This window comes from Pararge aegeria, chromosome 27 (assembly GCF_905163445.1).
Source record: "Pararge aegeria chromosome 27, ilParAegt1.1, whole genome shotgun sequence".
NCBI lineage: Eukaryota > Metazoa > Arthropoda > Insecta > Lepidoptera > Nymphalidae > Pararge > Pararge aegeria.
This window is the reverse complement of record NC_053206.1, coordinates 3,137,899-3,163,384: the sequence shown is the minus strand read 5'-3', so window position 1 is coordinate 3,163,384 and position 25,486 is coordinate 3,137,899. Positions and strand designations below refer to the sequence as shown.

Below are 25,486 nucleotides of genomic sequence, written 5' to 3'. Positions count from 1 at the left end.
AGGGCCCATTTTTATTTAAAAACATAATTAATAAACTAAAAAATATGCTGAGTCATCAAAATTATCAAAATACCGAAATGTAATTATTTTATTCAAATTAATATTCAATATAATATGTATCATATTATAACATATGGTAGAGACACACATACACCCACACACGCACACACACACGCAGCACGCACCCGCACGCACGCACTGTTAATATTAAACTATTATTATATTCGAAGACTAAAAAAGTCGTTGACAACAAACGGAACAAAGTCGTTAGTTTGAATGGTAGGAACTACGAGGCTGAGAGCTTTCTGGTATTTTTTTTAACCCTGTATATTACGTTTTAATCTTAATTATCTGCAATATACAGTGTTTTAAGTGGTGATAGATGGTGGGTGAAGTTGTAGCTACCTTTCGGAGTAAACAAAGTTCTATCTCCATCAATTACCTCAAACTTTAAAGAGTTATGTGCGTTTTAAGCACTCAAGTATCACTTGCTTTAACGGTGAAGGAAAATGTCCAGAGGAAACCGGCACGCCTGAGTGATCTCTAACGTTCTCTAACGTCCGCATTTGGCCAGTGTGGTGAACTACAGCGTGAACCTTACTCGTTTTGATAGGAGACGTGTTCCCAATAGTGGACCGGTTATGGGTCGATAGTGATGGTGATGACAATCATCATGATGACGCTTACCTTCTCCTTGGCAGAGCCCTTCGCTAGTTGGTTCATATGAGCTATAGCCTGTTCCCAGGTTTGCTTCTTCTGACTGTCCGTTTGTTTCTGCGCCGACTGGTCCACGCATACTTCAACTGAAAAATGTAGAAATATATATAAATATATATATATATATATATATATACTAGCGTACCCAGCCCGCTTCGCCGAGCTAGATTTTGCTTTACTTGATATAAACAATAAACTTACATCATTAAATTTTTAATTTAAGTCTCATAATATATTAAATCATTTATTTCTCTTCGTATTCATTCTCTTCTATCTCTCTTCTTCTTCTCGAGCGGGTGAAGATCATTATCTAAACCCATGTAAACCCAACAATAGAATATCATCATAGTAAATAAAAGCTTTATTTGACAGTTCAAAAATGGGAGTGCTCCGATCGTCACCAAACTTTACAGGATTACTCGCCAGGTCAATCCGAAGATTCCCTGAAAGTTTCATTGAAGTCGGTCCAGCCGTTTCGGAGTCTATACGGAACATACCCACACACTTTCTCTTTTAAATATATATAGATAGATATATTTATTTATAAATAAATATACTACGACAATACACAATATCGCCCCAAAGTAAGCGTAGCTCGTGTTATGGGTACTAAAATGACTAATGAATAATTTTTAGAATATTATACATAAAATACAGATAAACATCCAGACACTGAAAAACATTCATGTTCATCATAGAAACATCTTCCAGTTGTGGGAATCGAACCCACGGCCTTGAACTCAGAAAGCAGGGTCGCTGCAAACCGCGCCAATCGGCCGTCATTTAACTCGTAGTAAATTGAAAAAAAAAAAAAAGCTTAAAATTGGAATTGTTTTTATTTCTAGAAGAAGCATAAAGAACCGCAAAGGCAGAAGAGTAAAGTGAAAAAGGAGAAACCAAGCTCGGAAGCGCCTGTCGAAGAGCGGCCGCTATCAAAGAAGCAGAGGAAATTATTAGCGAAGCAACAGGTAAATAAACATCATTCACCCAGTTCCGGCCCACTACAGAGCATGGATCTTCTCTCAGAGTGAGAAGTGAAGAGAGACCCGTGCTCTGCGGTGGGTCGTTAATGGTTTGATGTTGATGCTGATGTATTTCGAATTGTATAGCATACCTTTAAAGTCAGTTCCGGATATTAGCCTCGCCAACGCCGGGTCGGGTTGTCCACGCAGCGACAGCGTGACGGCGGACCCGTCCCGGTGTGACACACGCACCGAGCCACCGTCTGCGAAGCCGTCCACTGGAAAAATGGGAAGGGGGAAATTGTAGATTCTAACATTTTTGCAGACGTTACCTAAATTTTTTCCCTCGCATATTTCTTAGAAGTTATCATGAGCACCTACTTTAATCTACATGATTTATTATCACTGCCGTTAGGTGTCAAAGTCAAATATTTCTTTAATTCAAATAGGCACATAGATGGCACTTTTGATGCTTACATTACATGTAAAATATGACATAGGAGTGAGTTGATGGCGATAAATAGATTCGTAAACTTAAAACTAAAGCTACGAGGGTTCCAAACGCGCCCCGGTCTAAGAAGAAGCCCACAACAAACATAGCCGGTTGTTATTTTTTTTTTTCGTTATCACCTTCTCACATTGCCATTTAAAAACTATTAAAGAAGCAACCTGGTTAGAGCAATAATTTACACCCAAGCATTTTTATTTGTATCGTCATTTTTATCATTTTATCGGTGCAGGGACGCAAACCAGATTTCTGATAAATTTAAGTTTAGATTTTGACTGTATTCCATTCACCATCAGTTGGTTTGCTCTGTCAATTACTACCATGAAAAAATATAAAGTATAAGTTCATTCGAGAATCGACTGTGGGTTCCCGCAACTGGAAAATGTTAAGACATGAATGTTTGTTTGTTTGTTTTAAGTCTTTATTGCACACACACATTTTATATAAATTAAACACAAATACAGAAGAAACTTAAAATAATAAAAATAAAATAGAGCATGCAAAGGCGGTCTTATCACTAAAGCGATCTCTTCCAGACAACCTTTGATGTTAGAAAAAAAAAAACGAAGGAAAGGGTGGGTTGGTGCAGCAATTTATATATATATATATATATATATATATATATATAATTTTTATTAATACATAACTATAACCTAAAATAAACTATTTAAAAACTAAAAAAAATCTAAAACGTCCTCGAAACCACCGCAGCGAGGCACAGTTCCTAAGATGCTGGCAGCATTTCCCCTCTGGATGGCCAAACTAATTCGTTGGCCAAGGTAACTGCCCGCTCTAGGATCACCGGTAGACTCGATAACCCTTTTCGATAATTCTTTGAAAAGGGCTCTTGCCTCCGGACCCCACGGTCCCAAAGTCTCTACACCAAAAGGCACAAAAATGAAGCTGCTATCCAGGTTTTCATATTTACGCCTCTTGGCCTGCTCGGCACTGGAAGCAGCCGCACCTACCATTGACGAAGTGGCCTGGATGTGTGATGCAGCTAGGGTATCAACACAAGTTGCATCCCACAGAAGTGACCTTCCAAGCCTCCAAGGTATGAGCGTCATACCATCAGGTCTCTTGCCATCGCTCCGCGCCAAACCAATAGGTTCTAATACAGCTGGTACGTGAGCGGTAGCTAGAGAACGTCGGATGATGTCGTTGATGGTGCTATGGCGAGAGAAGCGACCAGCGCTTCTTGAACAGGAGAGTCCATGGTGACCGTAGGTGTCAACGCTGTCACCGCAGTGGCATCGATGAGGCTGAATTATAGAGGCGCCAAGCCTAAGACCAATCACCACCGATAGAGTGGTGTGGTCTAACATAGTGCCCAGGTTAGCTGAAGGGAGAGCATGTAGCCAGTAGCCGGACTCCTTAGCAGAGAGAGCGAGAAGACGAGCACGGTCTCTTTTAGATGGCATTTGGTCTAAAAGTGTGTCAAAAGTTTTTTTGCAAATAATGTCGTCCCACTGTCTCTGTGAAGAAAAAGAAACCGGCAAAATACTGGGACTAAGAGCAGACCAACTATTTCTTGCCTCTGCCAAGTATGACACTTCTATGGAACCCAAAGAATTGGATATAATTTTTTGAAAAAGAGTGTGTGTACTGTACACAGAGGAAAGAAAAGCTAGCAGCGAAACACTTGAAATTTTGCGAAAAAAAATTAAAAAAAAAATTTTTTTTTTATTTTGTATATATATATATATATATACAAAATAATTTTAATAAACTACTTACTCATAAATTCTAATACTACATACATATTATACATAATATATATAAGTATATACATATTTAAGCAATATACTACATACTATAATATAATGTTTTTCAATGTCGGGTTTTTTTATTTGTATATTATCGGCCTCCCTGGCGGTGAGCAATGTAAATTTAAAGTTGGAGGCCCCGGGTTAGATTCCCGGCAGAGGCATTTTGGGAATTTATAATTTATGAATTTGGTCTGGTGGGAGGCTTTGGCCGTGGCTAGCTAGCTACCTACCCTTATGACAAAAACGTGCCGATAATCGATCGCTTACTATCATACTCCCAAGCAGGCTAGCCCGCTTCCATCTTAGACTGCATCATCACCAGGTGAAATTGCAGGGACTAACTTGTAGTGGAATATAAATGCATATTTTTTAAGTATCAATGTATAATCATTAAATTATTCATCAGTCACAAGCTACGCTTACTTTGGGCATCAATGTAAAATGCAAATAGTTGATATTGGAAAAGAGCAACTGCTGAGTTTCTTGCCGGCTTCTTCACGGTACAATCTGCCTTCCGAACCGGTGGTAGAGTCACTACACACAGACAGACTTGACGTTTCAAAAGTGCTTATATTAGGCCTACTTAAAATAAGTGATATATTCAGTCGACATATTTTAATGATGGTTTAGTTATTGTTTAAATGAACTTGTGTGAATTAAGATTTGCATGTCAGAGATTATGACTAAACATGTACACCTACATTGTTTTATGCAATAAAATTATTGAACGAATTTCGATTTTTTGATGGCGATGTGTGTACTGTCGTAGTATTTATTTATATTATTTATTAGCTTGTACTGTGATATATCAAAGGCTTGTTAGTAAACCCAAATTCAAATTCAAATTCAAAATTTCTTTATTCATGTATTCTTTATCACAGGCACTTATGAAGCGTTCATACATATTTGTTTATATAATTGTAAGGGGATGGTGGTAACTTCGTTCGCCAACTTAAATCTAAAGCTACGAGGGTTCCAAGCGCGCCCTGGTCTAAGAAGAGCCCACAACAAACTTAGCCGGGTAATTTTTTATTTTTTTTTTGTTATCACCATCTTCCAGAAAATTTATATTAAGCTATGAAGCTAGAGCAATTCACACCCAAGATTTTTTATCGTTTAAGTAATCCTTAATAAGTAGTAGTACCCTTTGCAAGTAATAAAATAAATATACTCACGCATCATCTGCTTAGTCTTCTCTAAGTCGTACAATCTTTGCTGCTCATAGTGTTGGTGCTTTAATATCGCTTCCTGCTCCATCTGCAACTGAAACATAGCGTTTTTAGAAAATCAAAAAGTCTCATAGCTGAACAAGAACAGTTCCCTGAACAATTTAGACCACGGCGGTCCCTCTCAAGAGAGAATTTCCAACTTCCAGAGTGATGTACACAAGATAATAAATATGAGTAAAAATAAATCGACGACCGACTGGCGCAGTGGGCAGCGACCCTGCTGTCCGAGTCCAAGGCTGTGGGTTCTATTCCCACAACTAGAAAATGTTTGTAAGATGAACATGAATGTTTTCCAATGTCTGGGTTTTTATATGTATATTTTTTTTGTTTTTACTCGTCTTTTTGTGTATTATTATAGATGGAAATATTTGTATATATATTTCAGTCTTTATTGAGCGCCAACTCGAATAGTTACTATGCATATTTGTATAATAGTAATAGCTACCTATAAATTGCTTATAGAAAAGTCCTATTATAGTATAAAGGACTACGTAATCGATAAAAAAGCTCGGCTGTGATTGCTATGACCACCCGTCATCAGTGAGATGATGATAACAAAAAAAAAACACCCGGCTGAGTTTGTCATGGGCTTCTTCTTAGAACAGACGCGTTTGGAACCCTCGTAGCTTTTATTTTAAGTTTACCAATATGGTTATCGCCATCATCTCACTACAGTGCAATTCTCATGCAATGTACGCATCAAAAGTGCCGACTATGGGCCTACTTGAAATAAAGGCATTTTTGACTTTTGTTACATGTGATCCTTCTGGCGTTTAATTGGATGTATAAATAAATAAACTAGTACCCTATGATGTAATTCGCTTTCCTCCTCATCAGCTTCGCATTTCCCCTGCAAGGTCCTCGCTTCAGACAGCTCCCGCTCGCACTCCTTGAAACGTTTGCTGTTCTCCGCGAGCCGTCGCTCGGCGATAAGTAGTTTCTGAAAATGTGTTATTTCTTTTTTTTAATGATTTCACATTAAAAAAAAATATATTGGCCGATTGGAGAAGTGGGCAGCGACCCTGCTCTCCGAGTCAAAGGCTGAGGGCTAATTCCACGCAACTGGAAAATGTCTGTGCGATAAACATGAATGTTATTTCAGTGTCTTGGTTTTTATATGTATATATTTTAGTATTTATGTATTTTATTAAAAATATTCATCAGTCATCTTAGTACCCGTAACACTTACTTTGGGACTAGAGGGCGTTGGGTGTATTGTCGTAGAAGATAAAATAAGCTGTAATGTAAAAGTATCATTAGATTTTTGGGAACTAATTAATATTAAATGTAAAGAAAGCAAAATTCGACTAATGCAAATAAGTCGAATTTTGCTTTCTTTACATTTAGTACTAATTAGTACCCAAAACTCTAATGATACTTTTACATTACAGATTATTTTAGTCTGAGAGTATGTCTGTTTGTGCGTATTGATTTCTCATCACCCAAATAACAAATATATAGAATTTATATTAGTTTAACAGTTCCTTTACTCAATAATAATGTATAAGTTTCAAGGTTTACTAGTTACATTTTTTTTTTTGCGTGCTTGATTAGTTTCGTTGAACACTATCCATATAAAAATGTCTTTAGTTATATGTAGATATTAGCTGTTTTGTTTTTCGAAAGACATGTGCCTCATAAATGAAAATGAAAAAATGGAAAAATGAAAAAATATTTATTATCAAAAACAACATTTACAGATTCCATGTTACCGATGGTACCCACACTAGGTATTCCTGTTTCGTGGGTGCCTATTTACAATTTAACAGTTTAAATTTATGTTGTCACTCGAATTACAGTCGATTAAACAATTCGTACAATGCACTCTAATTATTGATAATGTTGCATTTTGTATGATATTACGCTAGACACAATGTGGCAGCACTTTATGTATTTAGGATAGCCAAGCCTGGTGTAAAATCTTCAAACACTTTCCTTACCTTCCCCGAGAGAACCGAGCTTAATTTCGGGATAAAAAGCATCCTATATTACTTCTAATACCTTCAGGAATATGTGTATAAAGTTTCGGGATGATCGGTTTAGTAGTTTTTGCGTGAAAGCGTAACAAACAAACTTAAATTCACATTTATAATATCAGTAGGGATGGGTTGAATGTAACTGCAATCAACCTATAAAGCTAATTTCTGCCAACTTCTACTTTTGACGACCTTCCTGGCGCAGCGGTGATGCCGTGGTTTCAAGCGGAAGTTCCAAGGTTCGATCAAGGCTGGCGCAATTACGATTACGGAATTAACGGATTTTTAACGGCCGAATGGCGCAGTGAGCAGCGACCCTGCTTTCCGAGACCAAGGCCGTGGGGCCGATTCCCACGGCTGGAAAATGTTTCTGTGATGAACATTAATGTTTCTCAGTGTCTGGGTGCTTGTCTGCATTTTATGAGTGCTTATGTATATCCCTACTAATATTATAAATGTCAATGTAAGTTTGTTTGTTACGCTTTCACGCAAAAACTACTTAACCGATCCTCATGAAACTTTGTACACATATTCTTGGAAGTGTTAGAAGTAATATAGGATACTTTTTATCCTGATATTAAGCCTGGTTCCTTTGGGAGTGGGGATGAGTGTTTGACGATTTTACACCATAAATCCGACAAATTATAACTGATTAAAATAATTATTTTTAAACTATAGAGGTTACAATATGTGTTTAATTTTGCCCAAACTGTGGATGGAGATACAGGACAGAACTCCTCAGCGGACAGCATCAAACCCCTCATTTCAGGCTTAGCGATATTGAATATTTTAATTTTTTTTAGATCTAGAACTAAATTTAATGCCACATCAAAAAACAAAATCAAACGCAGACGAAGTCGCGGGCAACAGCTAGTTATTCATAAATTTATTCATCAGTCATCTTAGTACCCATAACACAAGCTACGCTTACTTTATAAATACCGCACCCGATTGTAATCCGGGTCTTCACCGTCCGATCAGTGCTCCAAATTCCGACGTCCGCCTAAGCCGAGGTCCGAGTCTCATAGGAGACGCCCCTAGGTAGACTTCACCCCGATATTTCTCGAGCCCTGGGGCTCAAAACCCTTCATCAGGCGACGCTTCGCGCTCGCCCCGACCCACTGTTTGACGCTGTTGAAACCCGTAAGGTTCACAGCTAATAACATTTCGAATCCACACAAAGCCGGGTCAGTTCCCAACGTCAAACGGTAGCGGTACCTCGATAAAGGAACAATTTCAATGGAGTTTTAATGGACAGATGCGTACAAAAAAAAGCGTCGTCAAATAACTCAACGTAGGTAACACCGTGGGACGCAGCTAGTGCGGAATAAGGGAAAGTATAAAACAGACTCACCTTGGCCGTGCTGTTAAATAAGGAAGTGCAGTCAACCAGCTGTTCCGCTACCAATTCCGTCCTGGCTTGCTGAGCTGGATTAATTTTCTGCTTCTTTCCTGAAACATTAATATCATTGATTAAAAAATATCTCATCGTACATTCGAGAATCTCGGACATAACTCGATTTGAGTCCCAAAGTATTAACAGGCATGGTGGAACTTTTCTATTGATGGCCGAGTGGCGCAGTGGGCAGCGACCCTGCTTTCTGAGTCAAAGGCCGTGGGTTCGATTCCCACAACTGGAAAAATGTTTGTGTGATGAACAGGCATGTTTTTCAGTGTCTGTTGTGTTTAAATGTATTTTTTTCAGTATTTATTTATATTACTCAATGAAAAAATATTCAGTCAGCTTAGCACCCATAACACAAGCTACGCTTACTTTGGGGCAAGATGGCGGTGAGTGTATTGTCGTAGTATATTTATTTTATTTATTATTTATAATAAAGCTGTTCGCTTCAAAATGAATGAATATTTTAAACTAGCTTCTGCCCGCGACTTCTTCTGCGTGGACTTCGGAATTTTTAATTATACCACGGGAACTATTAGGGAGATCGGTATAGAAAGTACCAATACCTTTTCCATAGCATAGGTGACATGCAAACGAAATTTCAAAGCTGTCTGCCCGCGGCACAACTGGAAAACCACTGTCAATTTTCACTCGGGAACTTCTTAAGGAATCGGGATAAAAGGTAGCCTATGTTCTTTTCCATGTCAAAGGTTACATGCATGCCAAATTTCATCCCAATGCGTTCAGCCGTTTTTGAGTGATTGGGTAACAAACATCCACACTCTTACATTTGCTATATTAGTAGGATAAACGCTATAAACAGTGGCTTACACCGGGTTGCCACAGCTACCAGGGTATGCATACAGCAGGAAAATTGCGTAAAACGCCAAAAACCCTCCTCCCGTACGAATTATATATCAATTTTAGGGTAGGCAGTGCTTTTGTGCATGTATGAAGTGAGACGTGAGAAGGAAAAATAGTTTATATTTACCTTTTTTCTTCGGCCGTTGCGCCGCGAGCTTATGTCTCGCCAGTTCGAGGTCTCGAGCAGCAACCGTATGCACCTTCCTCAGAGCGTGTACAGTCGTTTGAGCGGTTTTCAGTTCGCTCCTTAAATGTTCCATTTGCTCGTACAATCGGGACTCCATCTGTGAAACAATTTTTTTTTTTTTTTTTTAATTATGCTGCAAATTGACAGATGGAGAGTTACACGTTACGCCATCGGTTCCACTTCTGTATGTTATGAGTAATTCTGCGTATTATATTCATGGATGTGTACTCAAATTCAAATTCAAAAATTCTTTATTCATGTAGGCACTTATGAAGCGTTCATACATATTTGTTTACATAATTGTAACGGGTTGGTGATAACTTCGTTCGCCAACTTAAATCTAAAGCTACGAGGGTTCCAAACGCGCCCTGGTCTTAGAAGAGCCCACAACAAACTTAGCCGGGTAAATTTATTTTTTTGTTATCACCACCTTCCAGTAAATTTATATTAAGCTATGAAGCTAGAGCAATTCACAACCAAGCTTTTTTATCGTTTAAATAATCCTTTATATTATAATAGGATTTTTCTGTAAGCTTACATTTTATATAAACTTTGAACTTATTGAGAGACATCTCAAAGATTTCATTAGGTAATTTGTTATAAAATAATATACAATTGCCCTTGAATGAATTTGCAATGTTGTGCTTAGTAAACTTCCCAACGAGTTTATTTTTGCTTCTAATATTTATATTGTTACAGTGCATTTTCTTTTTAAATTTTGATATATTTTTATGAACATAAATTAAATTTTCATATATGTACTGACTATGCACCGTCATTATTTTAACTTCTTTAAATTTATTCCTTAATGACTCTCTTGGGCAAAACTATGGAGAGGTAGAGGTAAGGAGGATCATCTGTGTATATAAAAAAGGGTCGTCAAAATGTATAAAATTAGGATGGCGGCACATTTGCATCAAGGTAACTCTTAAAAGAAGCGCCAAATATAAATATTGTTAGAGTAGGCTTGAAAAATAAACAAGGAAGTATGGAGATACAAGGAAGTAAGGTTATATTTACCACAATATTTTGTACAACGTAAGTTGTTCAAATTCTCAATAATTAACTACTTAGTCGATAATGACATTAAATTTTTTAACTCGGCATACTTCAATTCATCTACGATTGCTACATTCATACCCTGTGCATCCACCAGCGCCATTGTGGAGGATTTTTGAACTGTTATTTAGCACATACAACTGGACACTTTTTCAACTTTTCTCCCATATAAGATGACTCCTTACCTCTACCCTCCATAGGCAAAACTCATCAGTCACCCTATAGTCGTTAAAAAGCAATAGGCCCGTTTTCGTTTTTTTTTTTTTTGCCCGTCATCGCAACGTAACTAGTTATGCAACCATACGACTCGGTACTCGATACTCACGATAAATCGATTCAAGTTTGTATCAGTACTTGATCGATATGATTATGTATTGTAAAGTGTTCGTTCGTTCAAAGTATTCCTTTAACTTCACAACCAATTCGCGAGACTGCCTTTTGATTGTACGTCCACATTTCAACATGTTGAAACGGAGTTCGTACTATATAAAAACATACACAAAAGTCGAGTCAAATCACTATGTCCAAAGTAGAAGAGCCAAAGTTAACCAAATAGTAAAAAATATATATCAAACATAAACGAGCGCACAGTCAACTTTACAAGATGGGGAACGAAAAACTGCGCAGTGCGCGCGGGGACGCTTCAGTCATGTGCCGCCTTAAAAAATAAAGTAAAGATTATGTATAACTAACTCGTTTCGCCTTCTGTCGCATTTTCTTGGCGCGTTTCTTGCCTCGATCGACGTGTCGCGCGGGCCCCTCTATGTACTGCAGCAACGCGTCCAAATCCCTGGGGTCCTCCGCTCTGTTATTGCAACCGCCTCTACCTCGCCAGCATGAACCCCTGGTATTAAAAAAAAAAAAATAGTAAAGCTATTTATTTCTCACTAACTTATGCCTGCGACTTCGTTTGCGTGGACTTCAGAATTGGGTCGTTAACAATCTTCGCGGGAACTATTTGAGAGATCGGTACAGAAAGTACACGTCTGACATGCATACCAAAATTCAAAGCGGTCTGCCCGCGGCTTAGCTCGTAAACAATTTTCAATTTTCCCACGGGAACTTCCTAAGGAATCGGGAAAAGTGTAATGTTCTTTTCCATGTCAAAGGCTACATTCATGCAAAATTTCATCCAAATCCGTTCAGTCGTTTTTGCGTGATTGAGTGACAAACATCGTCTCTTTCATATCTATAATATAGGAAGAATCACGAATAGCAAATATATAAAATTTACATAGATTTATTAGTTCCATTATCATCATATCGATCCATTATCAGCCCACGACAGGGCACGGGTCTCTTCCCACAGTGCGAAGGGGCTAAGGCCGTAGTCCACCACGCTGGCCCAGTGCGGTTGGGTGGACTCCACACTCCTATGAGAACATTGTGGATATTTTAATTACTTAAACCGCTATGTGCGTTAGAAGTACTTAAAATATCACTTGCTTAGATACGTTTATTTTGATAAGTAAGAGGTGCGATTCGAACTCGGCCCCCCGAAAGGGAAGTCGAGTCCTACCAACTGGGCTATCACCGCTTTTTATTAGTTACATTAAATACAAAATATGCAAATAAGTCCAGGATTAAATTGATTTCCGTGCATTTACTTAGCATTAGTTTTAAGTTTTTAATATAGTTTTAGACAGTAGTGTTGTTTGAATGTTCGATCTATTTTCAAACCGATTTATTATAGTCTGTGTTTATTCGCTATACGTGGCATGTGAGTGATGATGCAGTCTTAAATGGTAGCGGGATAACCTGTTAGCGATTATGGTATTTAACCCCTAATCGGTTTCTACGGGACATCGCACCGTAACACTAAATCGCTTAGCGACACACCAGAGAAAATTCAAAAATTATAAATTCTCAAATCGTCCAGAGTATGGTAGTCACGTCACACGCCTAAACGGTTTCTAAGCGACATCGCACCGTAACACTATATCGCTTATCGACACTCATTATAAATTCCCAAATTGTCCATGCCGGTATCAAACCCGGGAACACCTACTTGTTACGCCAGGGAGGCGGTCAAAAACTCACCCGGAACAACCCGATGAAAATGAGAATACACTAGTGTCTCTACTCGAGAGTGAGACAGCATTGTTCTGCTGCGTTTGCCTGCTCTGTCTTATTTGTTGTTCCAGATGTTGGTGTTGCAATTGTTGTTGCGCCTCTTGTTGTTGCAGTTGCTTCTGCTGCATCTGTATCTGTTGTTGCACGTGCAGGTGGTTCTGACGGACGGCTTCATCGTGGTGCTGTTGCTGGAAGTGATAACAGTTGTTTTATTCGGCTGGCCACTAAAAAACATAGTCTAGGCTCTAATTATTAAACCTACATCGAGCGATAGGGCGATCTATGTTCAAAAACATATATATATATATATATATATATATATATATATGTAGTTACGCTTTCACGCAAAAACTACTTAACCGATCCTCATGAAACTTTGTACACATATTCTTGGGAGTGTTAGAAGTAATATAGGATACTTTTTATCCTGACATCAAGCTCGGTTCCTTTGGGAGAGGCGATGAAAGTGTTTAACGATTTTACACCATTACTCCGACAAATTATAAACGATTTAAATAATTATTTTTGTACTTGAGAGGTTATAACATGTGTTTAATTTTGCGCAAACTTTGTGTCATCTGATGAATGTGGTTGGATATAGAGGACAGAACTCCTCAGCGGACAGCAAACCCCTCAGGCTTAGTGATACTGAATACCTTAAAAACAAAATCAAACGCAGACGAAGTCGCGGGCAACAGCTAGTATATATATATATATATATTTAATGTTTATGTACGAGCGCAATCACAACTGTTGGTAAGTGATGATGCAGCCTAAGGTGGAGGGCGCTTGCCTAGAATATGCCTATTCACTCTTAATTTAATAAAATTACATAAAATTGAGAAAATAATAAATTATTTAACCGATTTTAAAACTTCTTTCGCATTAAAAAAGCTCAGCGAGTAACGTTGGGATATATTTTATTTTAGTAATAATATAACATCTCCGCCTTAAATCACGGTATTTGAGAAGCAAGTCAAAAGGGAAAGCACTGACGACTTTTCTATATCCGCTTGCTCAGACTAGATGGTGTGCGCGTGCGCTTAATAAATGATGTGTCATTTATTTATATAATATTACTAAGACTACCAAACATACATACAGATTTTTAGTGTGCATCATCTCAATCTAAGGCAAATATACCTGTTGTAATCTTATTTGTTGTTGTTGCTGAGGCGTCAAAGTAGGCTTGTTGTGTATCGGCAGGTCGTATATCGGCTCCGGTTTCTTTTGTTGTTGTGCTTGCGGTTGTTGTTGTTGTTGTTGCTGTGCCTGTTTTTGTTGTTGCTGGGCCTGTTGTTGTTGCGCCGCTTGCTGCTGCAGCATTTGTTGTTGCAGCTGCGCCTGTTGCTGTTGTTTCAGTTGCTGAAAGAGATAATATTAAAATGTTGTTTTATTACGATTGGGAATTATTAGTTTTGTTCCTTAATGGTCTGGTCTGTTCGGAGGGTTCGACCGTGGCTAGTTACCGTACGACTTCGGCCGTGGCTATTTATCGGCTGCGCACGCTCAGGGTTCAGTTAAAATATCACTTTTACACACACTTATATTCTTAGTGATGATGCCGTCTCGGCATTCTAGGACTAAGTATTATTTATGTTTACCTTGTTTGTTTTCTTTGTTTTTTTTTTTTTTTTTAATCAAGTTATTCTATTCTATTTTTAACCTCCGACAAAAAAACTACGGTGTTTTATAAATTTGACTTGTGTGTGTGTGTGTGTGTGCGGGTGTGTGTCTCTGCGGGCGGGTAGGTAGTGGCGTGCATAGAGGGTATACACAGGGTATGCAGATGATATAAAATGAAGAAAATCTCCAGGACGAATTATAAAAAAATTTAAGTATAGGCATTGTAAGAGTTATAAAAAGCCTATCCTTAAGTATTTATAACTCTCCCTCTACGCACGCCACTGCGGGTAGGTGTGCGTGTATGTGTGCGGGCGCGTGTGTGCGCAGGTGCGTGTTTGTGTGTTTTGTGTGTTAATTTACCTGCAACCGTATCTGCTCCATAGCGTTAGGGTTCACTTTACCCTCAGCTTTGACTGCCGGCGGGTTGGTTTGTACCGGGACGGAGCGTTGCACTACCTGCCGATAACATAACTATTGAGTAAAAATCTTACAACTATAGAAATCTTAATAACAAGACTAGTGTGTAATCATGTTCAAAATTCATTTATTTCAAGTAGGCCTAGTTTATAAGCACTTTTGAAACGTTAAGTCTGTCTGTTTGTAGTGACTCTACCACCGGTTCGTTTTATATCATCTGCATACCCTGTGCATACCCTCTATGCACGCCACTGCCGGTGATGAGTTGATATGATGGTTATGATGATGAATAAATGAATTGAATTAATTTTCTATTTTAGTGAGCGCGTGGTCGGGCTAAAAGCGCCGCTGCGATTGCCCCACGCCGAGAACTGTGCGCGCAGCAACGTAAGCAGCTGTTGACGTAATTAAAAAAAAAAAAAATCTAAATTCATTTATTTAAAGTAGGCCCACTTTATAAGCACTTTTGAAACGTCAAGTATGTCTGTTTAAGATTAACAACTCCGCTCAAAGGGAAAATACCTTTGGTTTCACTTCGGGCTTCTCTGTCACAACCATTCTAGCCATCTTGTCCGCCAGTTGCTTCTGTTGACTCTCCATCGCCTGGCGTTTCTGTTGCGCTTGCGTCGTCAAATTCGGTGGTAGGGTTTTGGGCAAGGCCTGGAAGGGGGGAGACAATATTAATTAATCTTACTGATATTATTAATGCGAGACTGTGTATGCTTGTTTGTTTGTGTTTTTGTCCAAACTAAGAAGACTGATGAATATATTTACACACAATACAAGCACCCAGACACTGAAAACATTCATGCTCATCATACAAACATTTTCCAGTAGTGGGAATCGAACCCACAGCCTTGGGCTCAGAAAGCAGGTTCGCTGCGAACTGCGCCAATCGACCCTCAAATTAGTTGAAAAGCTGGATAGTAACATAGGCTATTTTTCATTCCAGGAAAATCACACGGGCTTTGAGAATAATCGTAACAGACGCAGACGCAAGCGGGCAACATCTAGTTAAATATAAAAGAACAAAAGAAGTAACATTAAATAAATAACTGTTTCGTTGATAAAATTGATATAATTTAATTATACAAATAAATGGAAAAAAAATTGTCTGCGGCGGCGTATAGGAAGCATGACGGCATAGGTGGAGTCATGCAGTCTTCCGTGACGGCATAGAGGTAGATTTTACTGCCAAGGCGTGGCGATGTATGTTTTACATTAATCGGCATAAGAGAGCGTCATGCCGTTTCCCGTGACGTCATAGGGTCGGATTTGCTGCCAAAGCGATAAAAAGGTAAATACCAAAGTCAAAAATATCTTTATACAAGTAGGCCCGGCCCATAGGTGGCACTTTTGATGCGTACTTACACGAGAATTACACGGTAGTGAGATGATGGCGATAACCATATTCGTAAACATAAAACTAAAGCTACGAGGGTTCCAAACGTGTCCTGGTCTAAGAAGAAGCCCACAACGAACTTAGCCGGGTGTTTTTTTTTTGTTATCACTATCTCACATTGTCATTTAAAATTATTACATAAGATTATGTAATCTATGTAATCTATTAATCAATTGTAATTCAGCTCATTCTGAGAACAAAATTTGTTCGCTCGCAACCGAGGAGTCGTATTCGAAATCAAACTCTGTATCTTCAAAGTAAAATGGACCCAATGCCACACCCAATTTATTATTACAAACGTACTGTCACAATTCCGAGCTAAAGAATTGCTGGCAAATTTGAGTTTTAACACAAAACTAATAAGATCCATTTTACTCCGATGTTCCAGTAGTTCCATACATCAAAACTACTCCTCGATTGCGAGCGAAAAATCTTGTACTAAGGCTACTGTAGTGGGCCGAAAATGTATTGATAATAATGATGATCAAGGTGTACTCAAAGGACAATGTCAGTTTTTCTGATGATTGCGTACTCAAAGGTCCGTGTTTCCGGCTGCCCGAGACACAGACTATATACCAAAAGCTAACTTACTGGTGGTACGGGAGCTTGTTGATGTTGCGGGGGCGAACGCTCCACTGGGGACTCCACCTCGCCCTGTAATTTTAATAAAAAAATATATTATAAATAAAAATATAAATATACTACGACAATACACACATCGCCATCTAGCCCCAAAGTAGCTGATGGATATCTTTATGAATATAATACACGTAAATACTTATAATATACTGATAAACACCCAGACACTGAAAAACATTCATGTTCATCACACAAACATTTTCCAGTTGTGGGAATCGAACCCACAGCCTTGGACTTAGAAAGCAGGGTCGCTGCCCACTGCGCCACTCGGCCGTCACTGTCATTAAATTATAAAAAAAATATAATATGCAATACTTACATTAGTAACTTTACATTTCTGTTTCTTCTTGTTTAATATAGACCGTAACCTTTCTCTCGTCTCGTTGAAGTTGCGCGGCACAGGTGTAGTGAGAGGTGGCTGCAATAATAAAATAACAATAAATAAATAAATATACTATGACAATACAAACATCGCCATCTAGCCCAAGTTAGCGTAGCTTGTGTTATGGGTACTAAGATAGCTGATGAATATGTTTATGAATAATTGCAGCGGTGCGGTTTGGTTAGGAGCTCGACTTCACAATCGGGGGGCCGAGTTCTAATCTCAGCACGCACCACTAACTATTTTCTAAGTTATGTGCGTTTTAAGTAATTAAGTAATATCACTTGCTTCTACGGTGAAGGAAAACATCGTGAGAAAACCTGCATGCCTAAGCGTTCTACATAATGTTTTCAATGTGGAGTCCACCAATCCGCATGGGGCCAGCGTGGTGGACTACGGCCCTAACCCATTCTCATTGTGGGAGGAGACCCGTGCCCTGTAGTTTGCCGGTAATGGGTTGATATGATGATGATGAAAAAAATTCATATACTACTCCAGTACACACATAGCCATCTAGCGCCAAAGTGAGCGTAGTTTTTGTTATGGGTACTAAGATGACTGATGAATATTTTTATGAATAATATAATTCAAAATTAATTTATTTCAAGTAGGCCATAAGCACTTTTGAGACGTCAAGTCTGTCTGTGTGTAGTGACTCTACCACCGGTTCGGAAGGCAGATTCTACCGAGAAGAAGCCGGCAAGAAACTCAGCAGTTGCTCTTTTCCAACATCAACAATTTACATTTTACATTCTAAAATTCATTTTTCTATCTTGTGAGAGATGAAAGCGGAGCCGGATGCTTCCAAGCTACCTTGTCATTAAGAAATTCATCAATTGTATAATAACCTCGCTGTAATAAATGTGTTTTAACACATTCTTTAAACTTTTGCATTGGCAGGTCCAGAATTACCTTAGGAATCATATTATAAAAGCGTATACTCAATCCCGCAAATGACTTCTGCACCTTTCGCAGACGATATGCAGATGTCACTAATTTATGACCAATTCTTGTAAGTCGACTGTTTATATCCACTTTTTGTTTATAAAGACTAATATGTTGTCTTACAAATACTATAATATACAGATAAACACCCACACACTGAAAAACGTTCATGTTCGTCACACAAACATTTTCCAGTTGTGGGAATCGAACCCACGGCCTTCGACTCGGAAAGCAGGGTCGCTGCCCACAGCGACAACCGGCCGACCAATCAACATAAACGGCATGCCGTAACTTAAGATTTTTTTTCACTTTTCACGCTCTTTAAAGTCGTACTTTACGGCTATATGTAGGCGGACTAAAACTCAATTTTATACACGTGGTGTTCCTTGCATGCCCTGCGAAGTGTTGGTCTGTTCGTGACTCTTTAGCGCAGCGGCGAGCGCTGTGGATTCAAGTGGGAGGTTCCGGGTTCGATCCCAGATAGGAGAAATTTGGGAAATTGTAATTTCTCAATTTTCTCTGGTCTGGTCTGGTGGGGCACTTCTGCCCCGGCTAGTACCGACAAAGATGTACCGCGATTAAGCGATCCGGTGCGATGTCACCTAGAAACCGATTAGGGGCATGAGTTTGATATAACTGCCATAGCCTTAAAAAGGCTAGTACCGACAAAGACGTGCAGCCAAGCAATTTAGCGTTCCGGTACGATGTCGCGTAGAAGCCGATTAGGGGTATGAGTTTGATATAACTGTCATAGCATTAAAAAGGCTAGTACCGACAAAGACGTGCCGCTAAGCGATTTAGCGTTCCGGTACGATGTCACCTAGAAACCGATTAGGGGCATGAGTTTGATATAACTGCCATAGCCTTAAAAAGGCTAGTACCGACAAAGACGTGCAGCCAAGCAATTTAGCGTTCCGGTACGATGTCGCGTAGAAGCCGATTAGGGGCATGAGTTTGATATAACTGCCATAGCCTTAAAAAGGCTAGTTCCGACAAAGACGTGCCGCCAAGCGATAAAGCGTTCCGGTACGATGTCACCTAGAAACCGATTAGGGCCATGAGTTTGATATAACTGCCATAGCCTTAAAAAGGTTAGTACCGACAAAGACGTGCCGCCAAGCGATTTAGCGTTCCGGTACGATGTCGCCTAGAAACCGATTAGGGCCATGAGTTTGATATAACTGCCATAGCCTTAAAAAGGTTAGTACCGACAAAGACGTGCCGCCAAGCGATTTAGCGTTCCGGTACGATGTCGCCTAGAAACCGATTAGGGCCACGAGTTTGATATAACTGCCATAGCCTTAAAAAGGCTAGTACCGACAAAGACGTGCCGCTAAGCGATTCAGCGTTCCGGTACGATGTCGCGTAAAAGCCGAATACGGGTATGAGTTTGACAAAACTGCCATACCCGTAACAGATTAGCCCGTCACCATCTTAGACTGCATCACTTACCAGCTGGTAAGATTGCAGCCAAGGGCTAACTTGTAGCGGAATACAAAAAAAAAAGTGCGATGGTTTTCCACTTACCATCTAGTGGACTATATGCTCGGTTCGTAAATTATTACTATAGAAAACAGGTGTCCTGTCAAGTGTTTTACTTACGGCATGCCCGAAAACGGTACAGTAGCAACAGTTGCAAGGTTGATCTGTGGCGCCATCTCCCGAGCAGACTCCACCGTGTGCCACTGCAAAACAAATAAAGTAATATTAAAAGAAAGAAGCAGGAGTCACTTTGCGGAATTCCATGGTCATTGACGGCCGAGTGGCGCAGTGGGCAGCGACCCCGCTTTCTGAGTCCAAGGTCGTGGGTTCGATTCCCACAACCGGAAAATGTTTGTGTGATGAACACGATTATTTTCAGTGTCCGTGTGTTTATATGTATATTATAAGTATTTATGTATATTATTCATAAAATTATTCATCAGTCATCTCAGTACCCATAACACAAGCTACGCTTACTTTGGGGCTAAATGGCGATGTTTGTATTGACGTAGTATATTTATTTATATATCATGGCCACAGAATTTAGAAGATCCGGAAACCGACATGACTAATATTGAAGCATCAAAAACCAATCCATTTAAGTAGCGTTTCTCGAACCAACGGTTAGTCACTGCCTTGACTCAGAAAGCTGGGTCGCTGCCAAATGCGGCCGTCAGTTTACAACAAATTAAACTGTTGTCACTTTTTTATTAACAATTATTCATTGTAAAGTCAACATCTCCTGAGGATGCTCCGGTTTCGGAGCGAAACGTGCGTAGAGGGTACAATGCCGAAGATCTGTTTGGTGTACAATAAACTACCAATTGACATTTTGGAGATGTCTCTTAAAAAGTTCAAAGTTTGTATTAAACGTAAGCTTATAGAAAAGTCCTATTATAGTATAAAGGACTACGTAATAGATAAAAAAGCTTGGGTGTAAATTATTGCTCTAACCAGGTTGCTCTTATAATTATTTAAAATGATATTGTGAGATGGTGATAACAAAAAAAAACACCCGGCTAAGTTTGTTTTGGGCTTCTTCTTAGACCAGGACGCGTTTGGAACCCTCGTAGCTTTAGTTTTTAAGTTTACGAATGTGGTTATCGCCATCATCTCACTACCGTGTAATTCTTATGTACGCATCAAAAGTGCCACCTACGGGCCTATGGACCTACTTGAATAAAGATATTATTGACTTTGACTTTGTGTGGAGTATAAGGATTGAAGAAATTATAAATTAGACCACACAGATTCTCCTGCTTTTCGCGGAGTATAGCAAATTTAGCTTAATATACATACATATGTTATTGAGTATTATGTAAGTTTATAATAGCATAAATATATATCATAAACAACTATTCTAGTATATATACATTTAAATCAGTATTTCTGTAGTTAATATGTAAATGTAGGTATGTATGTTCGTGTAAGCTTATTTAATTTTTTGTAACATACTCTATGCACTTTCCACCTTATCTTCTTCATACGCTCAGGATACCTTTAAAAGATCACTTTTAGTGATAAGGCCGCCTTTGCACCCTAGCACTAAGTACTATTACTGTTATCTTTTTGTTTTGTTGCAATAAATTTGTTTATTCTATATATCATAAAATTCCGCAAAACGCCTAAATCTATCCAATTAATGAGACAAGGAAGAAAAATGGACTTTAGATTGCACCCGTGCGAACCTGGCATATGTAATGAAGTGAACTGTAATTCCCATTCGGCTCAGTCGTCAAACTCACCCTTACAGACATGTTGCTGATGATTGGCATTCTCACACGGTTTCGGAGCCGGCTTCGGTTTTGGCGGCACCTTCTTAACCTCCTTCTTCTTCTCTTCTAGACCGTTCTTCGACTTGTCATCGTAGCACTGCTTCACTATATCACCGAGACACACAGACGACAAGTCCGAATCTTTACATGAGTCACACACACAGTCGTTTGTCCATTTGCAATTTGTTTTTGGTGTATCGCAAACGTCGCTCTCCGATTTCGTCTGTCCGTTTCTCGTCATATTCCTGAACGCGACTGCGTTTAGCGTCTGCTTCGCGTTCCGTAAGGCTTGCGCTGAATATTTAGCTAGTAATTCCGGATTCTGAGATCCGATTACGGATAACGGGACCTTGTCTTTGTTTTCCGGCTCTGGTTCTTGCTCGTCTGTCTTGATTTTCAAAGTCTCTTCTATATCCTCGTCCAGTAGTTTAGCGTCTATACTCGAGCATATTGATATAACGTGTTTTTTATAAGTTTCAGGTACCTGGAGACCTTGAGTTATGTAAGATTTTATCGTATAAAAACTGTCTAACAATGACTTTTCCCCTTTAGAGGTCAGTATCGCTTCGCATTTGGCCAATAGCGCGTCGTTTTTCGCCTTTTTCTCATCTTTTTCATTAACCTGCGGCACTTCTTCTGGTGGCACTTCCTTTTTGGGCTTCGGAGGTTCTTGGTTTACTTTCTTAACTATCCTAACGTTAGCTTTACCGATAATTTTACTGAGGCCTTTAGCTGCTAATATTTCAGCTTCGCTAGCGGCCTGCGGTTGAACAACTTTCGGTGCGGGGGCCACCTTGATAAACGCCTCTTTTAACTTTTCCTCTAGCTGTTCTAAGCGATATAATATAACTAGCCACTCGTCTCCAGTGAGTCCTTTTTTCGGTAATGTTTCAATATACTGCCTATTCATTTCTCTTAATCTATTAATGAAATGCTCCCTCTTCCTCTCATCAGTGTAAGTGGAGAAGTCGGGTACATTGTCAATTTTTCTAACCTCCAAACCAGTCAGCTCTTGTATAACGTTAGTCGCCACTTCGGGATCTAATAATATCCATCCGGCGAGCTGAGTTGATTCCGTACACCGTCTTATAACATCCATGTATTTGAATTTTAGACTTTTAACCGCGGCCTTCTTGTCGTCGGACAAATTGGACAGTTTCATTATGAGCAAGTCTATAGTGTTACCCGCGAATGTACTGAGTAGTTTTGTTATCTGCTTCAGCGTTTCCTTCGAAGCCGGACAGCCTTCGCTGTCTGAATCCCTGCTGTCGCTATTCTTTCTCAACTCGTCAATTTTCTCGATAATTTTGTCAGTATCGTTAGTACATTGCTTAGAAGCTAAATCTTGTATATACGAATAGAATTTATCTAGCATGGTCTCAATCTCGTTATCTAATAACTCGATGGGTATACCTTTAAACTTACTTGCGACGTAATATTTCCAAGAATTAAACCTAGATTGAACAAGGTCCCTCAGTTCGTCCATACTCAAAGCATCTTTAACTGAATTGTCGAATAACGTCGATGCCTTCGAATACATTTCGGAATTAATATTGTTTCGGGGCAAATTAAATAGCTCTTTCTCCTCTTCCAGGCACTTAGCTAATTCGGGACTTTTGTTTTGCTTAACGTATTCAAAAACTTTATTAACAACTACTTGAGCGGATATAGAAAAGAGTAAGTCTTTGAAATCCTCCTTATTGTTCTTGTTTTTCATTAAATTCTGCAGTTCCTTCTCATCCCTCAACAGTTCGGACAGGTCTTTGCCGTCGAATTCAAAGTCGAAATTCGCTAAATCTACACTATCATTATTCTTAATCCTACGGTTTATTTTACGCTTGGCAGTGTTTTTTGTTACCTTAACGCTATCACGCTTAGATAATTTGAGTTCGCGAATCTGTTTCAGGGTCTCCGGAGTAAGTTGCGCTTCATTATTGACATCAGGCAAACTGTTCATTATGGAAGCAAATTCTGGCAATTCGAAACTAGCGTTCGCGAATTCGGATAGTTTCGAAGCTATTTCCGGCATGTTCGCTAACGTTTGTGGCATATTTTCTACTAAATCCGACAGTTTATTTATTGCTATGTTCATATCTATTGGGTCGTCCGAATCCATTTTTTCTAACAGCTCAGCTGAACTTTTATCTAAATTCATCATAACCTCGATTATTTGCTCTAGTGATGGCGGTTCATCGATATCTTCCTTTTGTTTTTCATCTTTGCTAACACTATTATAAGAATTAATTATATTCTGGCACTCTTCCATTGCTTTTTTAATTTTTAATCCAAATGTCACATATTTATAAACGTCTCCGTCTTTCTCATCGTCATCCAGATCTTTAGAATCTTTAGTTTCACTAAAATCTATATTATTTAAAGGCGTGCTTATGTCGCCGGCCTGTGATTGGAAATCTATGACTTTGTCTTCTTTATTGAAAATTTTGTTAACAGTTAAAATTCTACGCGGATTCTGGTTAAAAACTGGAATATGCTCAGAAGTGGTGGGTGACATTTCCTGTAATGGCGGACTAACTGATTCGGGATATTTCACGGGTTCCACATATTCTATTACCTCTTCCTTCACGTTATCAGGACTGTTAAGAGCGAAGTTCGCGAATTTTGCTAGACACTCCCGCATTTCCTTGCAAATGTCGCCCGTCTCTTTCTCGCCTACTATCGTTTCCGTGTCGCTAACATTGTCTTCCTTTTCTAATGGGAAAGCTTCTGGGGGTTCCACTTCTGATACTGCACTGCGTTCATCGTCTATTTCTTTATACGGTGATTTGATGTTAATATTGTTTGGTATTGGTGCCTTATGTCGAAGCATTTGGAGTATTTTATATGGTTTACTAATTGTCTGAGATATGTTTGCGGGTTTCAGTTTTCTTTTAGGCGCGGTCGATATTTTAGCGTTCTTAGGGCTGGCGGTACGGCGTTTGCGTCTTGGTAAATCTTCTATTAGTGTTACGTTGCTCTCTGGAAGGCTGTAAAAGGATTTATTTGTATAAAAGTTTTTTGAAGTTATACTTCTTTTGGCGCGATGGAGACAAATGATGAGAGTGAATTTTTACGATGCGCGCGCATCTGACACGTGAATTCTACATCGTGAAGTTAGTTCTACGTGGCATGAACACTATTTTCAAGTTGTATATTCTAGTATTTTTATATTTAGAACACGTGTTTCGTAACAGCACAAACAGTGTGAATAAATAAATATTATTACGTTAATAAAACCTTTTTTATTTAAATACAGTTAATCACTACTACATTTTTTCCATACGCCAAAGAAGTATAACTTCTAAAGCGTGTACATAAAGTACACAACCTTTTTTTTATTCCACTACAAGTTAGCTCTTGACTGCGATTTCATCTGGTGGTGACTAATGACGCGGTCTAAGATGGTAACAGGCTTTAAGGGAATATAGCAATCATATGAAATCTACATAATCCACCAATCCGCACTGGGCCAGCTTGGTGGACTAAGGCCTTAACCCATTCTCATTGTGGAAGGAGACCCGTGCCCTGTAGTTGGCCAGTAATGGGTTTATACTTTATATGATGATGATGTAGATTAAATCTTCGACCCTTATTTGCGCCTTCGTACCGGAACGCTCAATCGCTTGCCGGCATATATTTTTCAATAGGGTTGCAAGCAGCCACGGATAAGGGCTCGCACCAAACCAGACATTATAAAGAAGACCAGAGGAAATTAGGAAATTCTCCATATTCCATATTGCCCTTCCTGGGGATCGACACCCGGGCCTCCCACTTAGAACCTCAGCCTTCACCGCTGCGCCAGAGAGGTCGTTGAAAATATTAGTAAAATCAGCTTTTAATTGAAATAAACCGGTGAAAATTTAGTTGGTAGGACTTCCGCTTAACTTTAGGGGGGCCGAGTTCGAATCCCAGCACGCACCTCATTTAAAATATCACTTGCTTCAACGTTGAAGGACAACATCTTGAGAAAACCTGCACCTGCCTGAGCGTTCTCCAAAATGTGCTCAAAGGTGTGTGGTGTCCACCAATCCGCACTGGGCCAGCGTGGTGGACTGCGGCCTTTACCCCTACGGAT

General features: G+C 39.2%; 1 protein-coding gene across 1 annotated transcript in view; it reads right to left on the bottom strand.

Moving 5' to 3' along the window:
* LOC120635601 overlaps positions 1–25,486 on the bottom strand; it is a 60,403-nt gene that overhangs the window by 11,976 nt on the left and 22,941 nt on the right. The window contains exons 19-33 of the mRNA XM_039906616.1: positions 21,385–24,398; positions 19,760–19,842; positions 17,150–17,248; positions 16,783–16,845; positions 15,312–15,449; positions 14,733–14,828; positions 13,890–14,111; positions 12,714–12,934; positions 11,367–11,517; positions 9,555–9,711; positions 8,516–8,613; positions 5,991–6,125; positions 5,132–5,213; positions 1,832–1,957; positions 688–803 (exon numbers count right to left, since the gene is read on the bottom strand). Coding sequence (XP_039762550.1) covers positions 688–803; positions 1,832–1,957; positions 5,132–5,213; positions 5,991–6,125; positions 8,516–8,613; positions 9,555–9,711; positions 11,367–11,517; positions 12,714–12,934; positions 13,890–14,111; positions 14,733–14,828; positions 15,312–15,449; positions 16,783–16,845; positions 17,150–17,248; positions 19,760–19,842; positions 21,385–24,398 — 4,801 coding nt within the window. The remainder of the gene's footprint in view (positions 1–687; positions 804–1,831; positions 1,958–5,131; positions 5,214–5,990; positions 6,126–8,515; positions 8,614–9,554; positions 9,712–11,366; positions 11,518–12,713; positions 12,935–13,889; positions 14,112–14,732; positions 14,829–15,311; positions 15,450–16,782; positions 16,846–17,149; positions 17,249–19,759; positions 19,843–21,384; positions 24,399–25,486) is intronic.